General features: G+C 34.3%; 1 protein-coding gene across 1 annotated transcript; it reads left to right on the top strand.

Annotated features, from left to right (window-relative positions):
* Window positions 1-6583: 6583 nt before the first annotated feature.
* Window positions 6584-11503, top strand: LOC112525734 (O-acyltransferase WSD1-like). Its single transcript, XM_025135972.1, has 5 exons — window positions 6584-6936; window positions 7629-8204; window positions 10408-10767; window positions 10859-10996; window positions 11168-11503. Exons 1-5 carry the CDS (start codon window positions 6724-6726, stop codon window positions 11312-11314), a joined length of 1434 nt encoding a protein of 477 aa, XP_024991740.1. The 5' UTR covers window positions 6584-6723; the 3' UTR covers window positions 11315-11503.
* The last annotated feature ends 1153 nt before the right edge of the window (window positions 11504-12656 follow it).

Genomic DNA, 12656 nt, shown 5'->3' with positions numbered 1-12656 from the left:
AAGCTTTAATTTTCACTCCAAACTGGGTTAATATCATATTGTAAAACCACGGAATAACTTGGATAGCATCTGACTTATTTTTAACTAAAAACACCCATGTATATCGGCTGTGATCATCAACCAGCGTAAGAAAATATTTGTATCCATTTCTATCCGGTAAATGAAATGGTCCCCAAGTGTCAAGATGTACAAGATCAAAAATCTTATCACAAACATTGTTTAATGAAACAAACGAAAGTTGTTTCTGTTTTGACAAAGAGCAAATGGTACAATTACTTTCTTGTAAACTTGTCTTGACATTCAACAAAGACTTGATTTACCGCCACCTTCTTATCTTCCTCCAGAACATACAACCCTTGACATTGATCAACCTTGCCAATTATCTTGTTGATCTTCTTCTCTTGAATTAAACCATAATTGTGATAAAGTTGCACCATGAATTTCTGATCAGAAATTAGAGCACTTACTGAGATCAGATTCAAATGAAACTCTGGAACGAATAATACATCACGCAATAACAAACTATTGTTAACCATCACATCTCCAATCAATTTCACTCGAACAGATTCATTCGTAGGAAGTGTAACGAAGAAATTTGATACCGCTCGAGAAATAATAAATCTCTTAATATCTCGACAAATATGCTTAGACGCGCCAGAATCTAATATCCATGCATTAGAAGATATAGATCCAATTCTATACAAAAGAGAATAGCATATACCTGAGGATTCTTTGCACCGATCCTCATTCTCAGTAGTAGACACCGACTGACCGATCAGATGTCCAGATAAAGCCGATAAGAGTTGTTGACATTGAGTCAATGAAAGACCTTTGATCACGCTGTTGAGGTCTTTACCAGGAGGTGCAACATATCCTTCAACAGAAACATTATTTACTCTGTTTTTCGACTTGTATCCGATTGGATACCCGTTCAACTTATAGCACCTGTCTTTAGTGTGACCCTGCAATTGACAATGGGTACAAAAAGGTCTTTCTCGAGAATTAAATCGGTTACTTGAGTTTGGCAACGAATTGTTGGTGACCGGTCGTTTCAATCCAGAAGATCCGGTTTTCACATTTAACGCCATAGAGTGATTATTAACAACCTGCTGTTGCAACTGTCCAACGCTTCTTTGACGTTCTTCCTGAGCAACTAGAGAAAACACCTTATCAACTTGAGGCAAGGGCTCCATTAGTAAAATTTGACTACGTATTTGGGAATATGATTCATTGAGCCCCATGAGAAAAGTCAAAACATGCTCTTCTTCATAATGTTTCTCGATCTCATTGTTTCCACCGCAGTCACATTTTCCACATCTACAATGAGGTCTAAAATAAGCTAATTCTTCCCATAGAGCCTGTAATTTGGTGAAATAAATGTTCACAGCTTCTTGACTCTGTCTCAAATTCACGAGATCTCTTCGAATTTGAAAAATCTGTGGTCCATTGCTTTCTTGAAAATGATTCTTGAGAGTTGTCCAAATCTTGTGCGCTGTATCAGCGTACATGATACTACTTGCAATCGGTTTGGAAACTGAGTTCATCAGCCACGAAATCACCATATTATTGCTTCGAATCCATGAACTCAGCAACACTGGATCTGAATCGTCTGGCTTGACTAAAGATCCGTCAATAAAACCGGTTTTGTTTTTGACAGATAAAGCAATCATCATAGATCTGCACCAAGTAGAATAGTTATCTCCTATGAGAGGTTGAGAAACGAGAACCATTCCAGGACTATCAGAATGATGTAAGAAATATGGATGCAATCTGTCATCGATTGCTGCTATTGAAGAATTAGAACGATTAGGAGAAGAATTAGGGTTATGAGTAGAAGAATTTTGATCCGCCATTTTTAGTTGAGAAAATTCAGATCTGAAGAACTGTAATGAACATCGCACAGAGAGAGCGTGAGAAGCTCTGATACCATATTACAAAAGTAGAAATTGGGAAAGCAAAAGTATCTTGATAACAGAGAAGAAGAGTATTTATACTACAATAAAACAGAACCTAACAAACTATTAAAAGGAAAAATACCAAAAAGCCCTTTAGTGGTAATAACCACCAATATTGCCTTACCTTCCCACTTATCCTCTTTCAATTAACTTTGTTTTATAAATCCATTTGACCCCTATTGATTTGTGACCACTTGGAAGATTCACAAGTTCCCTAGTGTTATTCTTTATAATTGCTTCCATTTTCTTGTTCATGGCTTCTTTCCATTTTTCTTCTTGGCAGTCTTCTTCAAAAGTTACTGGATCTGCATCAGAGAACATAACAAAGTATGTTGTATCATTAAATTCCAAACTCCTTGTGTCATTGTAGATGTCCCTCGAGCTTCTATATCCTCTTTTTGGAGGGCTTTCAGAGGTAGATGCTTATGTACTTGATGAGGTAGGAGTGTAGATGTTATAGGAGTACCTAATGTAGGAGAAGTTGGGTCATCATCTCCTTGACTCAAATTACTTTCCTTTTTCTCTTCGTCACTTTTTATAATCTGAGCATTACTTCCTTCCTCAGTTGGTGAATCATTTCAACTTTTGTTTTCTTCAAACACTAGATCTCTACTAATAATAATCCTTTTGGTTATAGGATTGTAGAGCTTGTAGGCCTTTGATCGGTCACTGTATCCAACAAATATAGTCTTTTCTGACTTATCATCTAATTTACTTCTCTTTTGTCCAGGTATGTGAGAATAATCTATACAACCAAATGTTCTTAAATGCCCCACAGAAGGTTTATATCCACTCCATGCTTCTTGTGGAGTCATATTTGACAGGCCTTTTGTAGATGTCATGTTAATTAAGTAACAAGCACATGCCACAACTTCTCCCCAATAAGTGTTATCCAAGTTTTCCCTTTTAGCATACTCCCAACCTTCTCAATTATGGTTCTATTTAACCTTTTTGCTAACCCATTCTGCTGTGGGGTGTACCTAGTAGTAACCTGATGATGGATGCCATTATGTTTTAAAAAATCCAAGAAATAGGTAGAGTTGTATTCACCCCACCATCTGATATGATAGTTTTGATCAAGTGTCCATTTTTCTTCTCAACATAATTTTTAAAGATCTTGAATTTGTTAAAAAGCCTCAGGCTTCTCCTTTAAGAAATACACCCATAACTTCCTGCTAAAGTCACCTATAAAGATGAGCATGTACCTGTTTCCACCAATAGAAGGAGTTTTCATGGGTCCACCCACATCTGTATGGATACGCTCTTGTGGCTTAGTGGCTCTCCAGGCTTCTTCTTAAGGGAAAGATTCCCTGATTTGTTTCCCAAGCATACATGCTTCACATGCTTTTTCCATTTTGCTCAAACTTGGAATTCCCTTAACTAAGTTATGCCTTTGTATATAACTTAGATAGCCAAGATTTGCATGGCCAAATCTGTGGTGCCACAGTAGGGAATTCTAGTTGGTGGAAGAATTTAAAGAATACAAAATGTTTTCTTTTTAATTAAGTGGGAACATTTTATTACCTGTCATATGATCTTACCAATTATGCTTCCATTGCGATCCTTTACTTTATATATCTCATCCTTGAAGTGTAGATCATATCCTTTATGTAAACGTTATCCTACACTGAGATGATTGTGTTTCATCCCTAGAACATATTAAACACTTGGAATTTTCTTCTGTCCATGCATTGTATCAACCATGATATCTCCTATTCCCTGTACATTTAATCTCTTATCATCATTTGTTCTGACCTCTTCATTTGAGCTTCATCAATATGAACAAACATCTCTTTGTTTCCTGTCATGTTTATCTACTGGAATTTCTTAAATACTGAATATCATGAACATGGTATCATCACTATCTTCTATATTGATGAAACTGTTATCTCTCTCCTCTGTTATTCTCTTTCTACAGTACTTTACTATATATCCAAACTTTTGATAATGAAAACATTGCACTGGTGTTGATGGTTTTCCTCTGCCTCTTCCTTTCATTTCTCCTTGTTGTTCTCTTCCACAAAGCCTTCCTTTTTCTGATATGTTTAAGGCTTGCAATTGAAAAGCTTGCTCATAGGGTTTGAATCCTACATGTCTTTCACATTGTTTGTTGGCCGTTAATATCATATATTGTGTTTTGGTTCATAGAGTTTATAACTTCACTAGGTTTGGGACCGTGTGATATGAAACCCCTAACCCTTACAATCAAAAATTTATTTGCAATCAAGCTTGCACATTTTTTTCTCAACGACAATAATTTGATCATAACATTAACATACTAATATCAAAACTTGATCGATTGGAATCTACATTAATGACAATGGATTCAAGGCTCTACCATCAAAGACGTATGTCACCGTTCCCCCTTTGGTATGGGAAATTAGAGTACAAGAAAAAAGAAAGAAAAGGAAGAAGAGAAGAGAAGGCAAGAATAAATACAAACTAAACACAAGTTATTTCAAAATAGAACTTAATTCTTTTGGTTTTTATTTGGGGAAGCCACTCTCCAAAATCTAATTATTGTTGTTCATGAAGAGACATATCTAGGGCTACTAAAAAAAGCAGGAAAACCGAAAAGCAAAATAACTGGGTATCCAAGGATCGGTTTTCACTTTTGAATAATATGTATCTATGGGTGTTCGACTCGACCCGAATATATATGTGATTAAATATTATTATTTATTTATTACTTAACCTAAACCTAAAAGACGTCTTGAATTAGATTCACCACTCCATTCTCCAATTCTCCACCTCTCATCCTTTCGTGAATCTGAATTCTCTCATCTCATGGAACCTTCATGTTGTTTCATTTTCGATCCTCATTTCATCTCATAGATCTCGATAACCGTAAATCAAATCCCGGATAGCCGCCTTATTTCGGTTTCGCGCGATTTAACGTATGGTTCAGTCCATATTTTGTTACTAACCGAATCCAACGAATTGAACCCATCATGAACATCCATAAACATATCAAACAAGAAACATAATAATTTACAAAATCAATTATTGTGTACAAAGTTATAACACGTGTCCCCCTTTTCCCATAATACTATATATGATATTTTTTTTAATTACGTAAAAACATATTAATATACTACGATCTCCAAAAATAGGCTTTTGAAATTGTTTTCTTAAAATAGGAATCAAAATATGTCTGCAATTCATCTTTGAAAAGACGCTATACATAGCTAGGTTGTGTAGTTTCATTTACTTAAAAAAAACTTTACCATTTTTTCGTTTCAAAAAGACGTATCAATTAGTACATTTATTCAAATATTCATTAATAATGCTTATATAATTTAATAAGATTGATTGTAATCATCATAGATATTTAATTATGACGAAAAACTTTAACAATAAAGGTGGTGTCTGATTTGTTTGAGCTTGTCTCCAAAGGTCAAAAGTACCAGTAAGTCCCAGGTTCAAATCCAAGGAGGAATAAAAATCCCCTTTGTTACCACAGAGGTTCAAATGCGGTGACTCCTCTGCAAAGCAGACAGTTACCCTGGGATTAGTCGGATCACATAGCATGTTGGATATCCAAGTTAATAAAAAAAATATTGCTATTCCTTGGCTATACTTGAAAAACTAGTTAATAAACGTAAAACTTTATCACATGATTTGGAAAACTAACTAATAACAAAAATTAGGTGAATTAACTTTTCAAAAGGTTATCTTGTATCTTATAATTTATCAAACTCAAAAGTTAAATAAGACTTGAAATTAAAGTATCTATACTATATTATAAAACATTTGACAAAATTCTTAAAAACCATTTTTTATGCATGAAGTACCGTATATTGATGCGTATTACTTAAAATTAAAGATTACAAGTAAATTATGAACACGCACAACTTATCAAAGCTCTATGTTTGAATTCGAGTAAGTAACTGTAGATAAACATAATCAAGGATAAACATCTCATTTTAAAATATATAAAATCTAATATATGATTAGGATAATCATCGAGTTCTAACAAAATAATTAACTATTATCTTTATAAGAAAATTATATTATTAAACCAAATATAAATTACTACATTATTGAAGCTAAATTAAATTATAATAAAAGAATTGAATTAAAAATTACACAAAAAATGAGGAATTTTAAATAGTTAATTTGATACTAATAATGATATATTTCTTGTCAAATTTTCATGATATCTTCAAATTTATATTTTAATAAACAATAAAAACATCATCGTTTTTTCAAAAACACATAAGATCATATTATAACATCGACTGAGATAAAAAATAAAATATTAAAATCATGATATATCTTACTGCATTACGCATATATCTCACTGCATTGCATGAATACATTTATAGTAAGTTTGTAAGGAAAACAGTAAAAAAAAAAACATTGGCATAGGACCGAGTAAATGAAGTCTTTTCTATGGACTAATAAATGCTTCCATGTAAGGGTAAATACATTGCTTTAATTAGACGGCCACCTACTACGCATGTGCCAAACTTAACTCAGATTCATCCCTTTTCCATCACCAACTCTCTCAATCCAGAAACAAGACACAACCTTTAAGCATGACGCACAAACCCTCATAACACACTGCTTCAAATTCAACAGTTTTTGGTGTGAAGAACAACTTTCTTGAATAACGTAGAATCTAAGGCTACAGATTTACAAAACTGAGTAAGTGACCACACACCGAGTGCGGATGTACTTATTAAGCTGGTCATATACAAGCTTAAGACGTTATTAGAGCATTTAGCTGCAAAATTAACACACACACACACACACACAGAGTGAGATGGACATGGCGTTGAAGGTGAAGGTAGGAGGCATGGAAGATGTAGAATTGTCAGAGCCGGTGAGCCCGACTGGCCAGTACTTCAACAGTTCGGTGCTATGCGTTTCTGTCATTGGCGTCTTGGAGTTTGACAACCCCATTGATGACTCATCAAGCATTGCACTCATTAACGATGTCTTTCTCCCCATCAACACTCGTTTCTCTTCCATTATGGTAAACTCTACCATTCCTACTTCTATATATCAATGCTCTCTCTCTCGACCTCTTTGTGTGTGGTCTGTGTCTCTCTCTAGGCATTCAGGATGTTGATGGTGATTATTGTGTTCCAGAAAAACGAACTATATATATCAGGGTTATGAACTTAATGATTCTTGCATCTGCATTCAGGTTCAGGCATACAATATTTGAACGAGAAATGGTCAAAAAGTCCGTAAAATTTAGCCAAAAGTTTTGTGATGTACTCATCAAGATTGTCAGGAATCCAGTGTGGGGTCAAAGTTAGATCCAACTAGTCTTGTCCTAGTGACTTAGAATTTATTTTGAAGATAAATTAGTTCAAATTCAACTAGTTTTTATGGCCCTGTGATAATGTTTATATCCTTAGATTCCCAGGAGAGTCTAAGTGATTATCACCTCGATTTCCTTTTTCATGTTTACGTCAGGTGCATGGGTTTTTGCTAGATTTGTAGGAACTAGAGAAGTACCAAATAGCGAGTGATAGAAGTCCAAAAAGGACACGTACATCTAAATACATCAAAACCACTACTATTTCTATGAACTCATCTGATAACGAAATGATGGATTGGATTTAGTCGAATCCATATGGTTTTTTGAAAACAGAACTTACATACAAGGTTATTATGGGAAATTCACATATTTTCTGCCATTGTTTATTGTTTGAACAGGTTGAAGACAAAGATGGTGAGAAACACTGGAAGAGAGTCGAAGTGAAGGGGGAAGACCATATCGTAGTTCCTCGTTTTCCTGAAGGATTATCACCCGAATCTTACGATCAATATTTCAATGATTACCTATCGAAGATAGCAATGGATTCACTCCCACAAACAAGACCATTATGGGAAATTCACATCGTCAAGTACCCAACAAGCAATGCCTCTGGAAGCCTTGTTTTCAAGCTGCACCATGCACTTGGTGATGGTTTCTCTCTTATGGGTGCTCTTCTCTCTTGTCTACAAAGAGCAGACAACCCTTCTCTTCCCTTAACATTTCCAAGCTTTCAAAAAGCTCCCAAACCAGATAATGAGATCAAAAGCTTAATTAGTATCGTACCACATGCCTTCAGTAGCGCACTGAACACGGTTTTGGATTTCGGTTGGAGCATTTTGAAGAGTAGTTTCTTGGAAGACAGTAGAACGCCGATACGCTCGGGCGAAGAAGGGGTGGAGTTCCGGCCGATCAATATAATGACAATGACATTCTCTTTGGATAAAATTAAGCAAATTAAGTCCATCCTTCAAGTGGTATGCATCTATTTCCTTTCCACTTAATTAATTATAAGCTATATTATGGTCTAGGGTTGGGTTCACGTGAGACCAGTCTGTTTTCGTGAGACCTGTGAGACCACATTTTTATACTTGAAACTTCACAGCAAAAACACTGTGAAGGTTTAAAAAAGTCGAACTTTCACAGCAAAAACACTGTGAAGGTTACCTTCACAACATTTTGCTGTGAAAATTCAAGTGTAAAAAAGTGGTCTCACGGGTCTCACGAAAACAGACTGCAAGTCTTATAGTCTAAGTATGAAGGTTCACATAATTTCTTTTGCAAAAAATCTGATTTTAACTTGAGTTGGGTATTTGGGTATCCTACGTTTTAATCAAATTAAGACAAGGGAACGCATAGCTTAATACGTAATAATTATTGGTTGGGTGGTGGCCTAATTTATTCAATGCATATTTTATTCAATAGGGTCCTCAACTAGAGACCGCAATCAAATAGGTTTTGTAACATATCATCTCATCCCTATTAACTTGGATATCTAACCCGCGAGTCGACTAATCCCAGAACGACAATCTGCTTTGTAAATGGTCCGGAGTCACTGCATTTGAACCTCCATGGCCACAAGAGGATTTTTATTTCTCATTGGATTTGAACCTGAGACCTCCCGGTACTTTTCACCTTTGGAGTCAAGCTCAAACCAATCAGACACAGCTCTTGTGGTTTCATCTCATCCCATTACAATTTACATGGGGCGGATATATACGAGTTGCTACAAATAAAAAAAGAATGAGGATGAGAGATATTTTTAAACTTAATTCAAATTTGAGAGGGAAGGAAAGTTTTTCATGATTGTAGTTTTTGTATTTGAAACAGAACATAATAACATATAGGATTTTGTAGTTTTGACTTTTTATGCTATATAACTTTTTAAAAAATTCGAATAAATAAAATCGGTGGAAGTCGATACAAATATGAGGTCGGATAATTCGGAAAATGACGGATATAGAGTAACATAAAGAGTAGGCGAATCTCAATATATATGATAGATCCATCATCCCGTTTTCGTCGTTGATAAAATCTCGTGTCCTAAATATATGTTTTTGTCCAGACTTATACGAATATAAAGAATACGAGTATAAATTAAATAAATTTACAAAAATAAAAGTTGGATATGTCTTAATATAATTGACTGAAATGATAGGTTTTTGGTTATAAGATGTAAACTAAACTTATAAATTATTCTTTTGAAAAACTGTTTCAACCAGCTTATTGAGGTTTTTTGATAATATTTTTTCTTAATATACATCTTATATTTTATATAAATCAGCCATATATTTTAGACCCATCTCATTAAAGACAATTTATGGTCACCTTTAATTTTGGAGACTATTTATAGTATGAGTAATACTATATCCTACCAAGCATTATTAATTGAGCCTTTTCAAGAAACACCTCATGTTGTGTTAGAATTATTTAATGGCCATATGGTGTTTAAATTCATATTAGTTTTATTTGAAAAACACTTTGTAGAAGGATATTTTGCAGGTTATAACATTAACATATTATAGAAGTTATATAGTACCTTTTAAGTATTTTTATAAAAATAATCGATGGGTTATCAACTAAGGATCTTTTCATACATGGGAACAAACTTATAACTGGTTACCATGCTGGTATGACAAATAATGTGGTTTTCAACTCAATATTATTTGCTGACGTGGATATCTTAATCTAAAATTAGTTATTATGTATTGTTAATGCTTCAACCGGTTACTCTGGTACTTAAATGTTTATAGTGAAACACATTTTTACACTTTAAATTTTTTATAAAATTGATATTATAGAATTAAGTGTTTTCCTCAAGTAATGCATGCTCATGGTCCAATAAGTTGTTGAATCGGTAATAAATCGAGTGGCATGAATTTATTGATATAGAAAAGAGAAAAAGGAGAGAAGTAGTAAAAGAGTTAATGATTATAGAACTTAACAGGTAGGTAACTAGGTTCACCCGTTCCCTCCCATTTATTTATGACAAAATTAATTTTGATGGGTGACGTAGTTTTCATTATTGGTTAATATTAATTACACGGGTGGTGTCTAATTGGTTTGAGCTTGTATAAGGGTTCATGCTTCAATAGATATGGGGGACTGAAAAGTAATTGTATGTTTTTCAACCTGTTGCATTTGTCTTGTATTTCTTAATACTAATTTGTTGTTAAACAGACAATAAATGACGTAGTTACCGGAATGATCTTCCTGGGGACTAGATTATACATGGAAGCAACAAGTGAAGAAGCAAGAAATGCAAGATCCACTGCATTGGTGTTGCTCAACACTAGATCTATTGGTGGTTACAAGTCAGTTGATGAGATGGTTCAGAACCAGGAAGCTCAAATTCAGTGGGGAAACAAGTTTGGTTTCTTGCATGTTTCAATACCCGAGCTACACCAATATGAACGGTCCTTGGATCCGCTTAAATTTGTTCACGAAGCACGTGATATCATTAAGAGAAAGAGGAACTCATCTGCTGTGTATCTTACTGGAAAACTACTTGAATTTGTGAGAAGATATAGAGGTCCAGAGGTATATATACATATATCTGCATTGTTAGCTCTCCAATGTACTCTATATGACTTCGAATTGTACTGAAATGGTGTGGGTAATTCTTGTAAAGGCAACAGCTGAATACATTCACAGCACGCTGAAGAATTCAAGCATGACAGTGTCGAATATGATCGGGCCACTTGAAAAGATGACACTCGCTAATCAACCTGTTAAAGGCTTGTATTTCATGGTGGTCAATATTCCACAGGTATCATCATTCCCCTTCTTTTGACATCAGAGTAATCTAATAGGGTTTCACATTATTTCACACTTACCACTAATCAATTGATGCACCCCATTTCATAGGGTGCACCGAATTGTTGTCTGTTGCATTTTACTCAAACTAAGAAACATATTGTTCAATGCTAACTTTTGGCAGAGTCTTACGGTGACGATGATGAGTTACATGGACCAGCTGAGGGTTGCTGTAGGAACCGAGAAAGACCTCATAGATCCAGTGAAGTTCAAGAACTGCACTGAGCAGGCATTCAGTATGATGTTCAATGTCGCCGTAAAGTCTAAATGACTCGATAGCGATACAGTAATAATCCTGATCCATGCTTCTCTTACTTCAAACCAAACAAAACAATATAAACCACAGTGATTTCAAAAAATAATATCCCTGGATTTTTTAGGCCACTTCCTTATTAATTAATTACTTCAAGACTTGATTATTTATTGCACGTGATTATTATGTATTTACTATACATTGTTTTTTGTAAAGTTCTGTTTGCACGTTTTATTAAAATGAAGTTGATTATTGTCTGTGTGTATGTGTGTATTAAGCACAATAGTTTGTGAACTTGTTTTTAAACCATAAATGTATTTTGAAAATGGAAAAAAATACATTGGCTAAAAATATGAAGACATCTCTAATACATTGCAATTCTATGGTTTTTTTGCACTTTAACATATCTATACAGAATATGTTACACAATGATGTAGATGAATCGTGGATTCTAGATACCAATTTCACATGCTAGGCGTAGCTGGTGTGAGAGTGGTGGCATGTTTGGCTAGACGACAAATGTAGATTTGGGGCAGCTTTAAAAACGTCAATGTACCCAAAAAGAAATGAATTAAAGGTTACACTTCAATTATATTATCCCTCAGTAACAAAATGAAAGCGGAAACGTACTTGAATCCATGCGATAGTGATTCAAGTCTTGGCAATCCAATCTTTAGGTTACGTTTCTTCGGATTGTTGTGTAGTTTTATCTTACTTTCTATTGATGATGGGATATCAACTTTTTATAGAGAGATCTTCTTTTCAATTACATACAATTAGGGACTATAACCCTCTTTAATGTCGACTTTATAACTAATTAATTGAACTTAACAGTATGAGGACTTTATTCGTACATGTTTTTTTGTTTAGGACTTGATGGTAATTAAGTCTGGAACTAAATCTTTTATTAAGAATTGAAGAAGGGTTGCATGTGTTCATCAATGTATTCAACCAACAAATTCTACATATTCCCTCCCCTTAAAGTCGATCTCTTTATCTACTGCCTTCTCTAGTGATCTTGACGCTCTCCATGTCCTCATCGTCTTCTCTCTTCCGCCCTCATCGCCTAAGATTTCTTCTTGGTCGACTCTGTTTAGCATGTGATTTCTAACTTAATTTGCTTGTTTCGGTTAATTTGCTTGTTTCGGAATCTTACCTCTTCTTGCTTCTTGAACAGCAAAGAAAATCTATGAGGATATATATATATATATATATATATATATGGGCCTATTCAAGGGAGAACTGAATTGTTTGTGGTAACTGTGAGAACCAATCTCAACCAATCATTTTAATATATTAATTATACAATTAAATTCAAATTAAAAGGGTATGTTAGTCAATTCCTAATTTAAATTTAAAT

The sequence above is a fragment of the Cynara cardunculus genome, assembly GCF_001531365.2.
Source record: "Cynara cardunculus var. scolymus isolate 2C chromosome LG 13, CcrdV1, whole genome shotgun sequence".
In the NCBI taxonomy this organism is placed as follows: Eukaryota; Viridiplantae; Streptophyta; class Magnoliopsida; order Asterales; family Asteraceae; genus Cynara; species Cynara cardunculus.
This window is presented reverse-complemented; position numbering and strand designations above follow the sequence as displayed.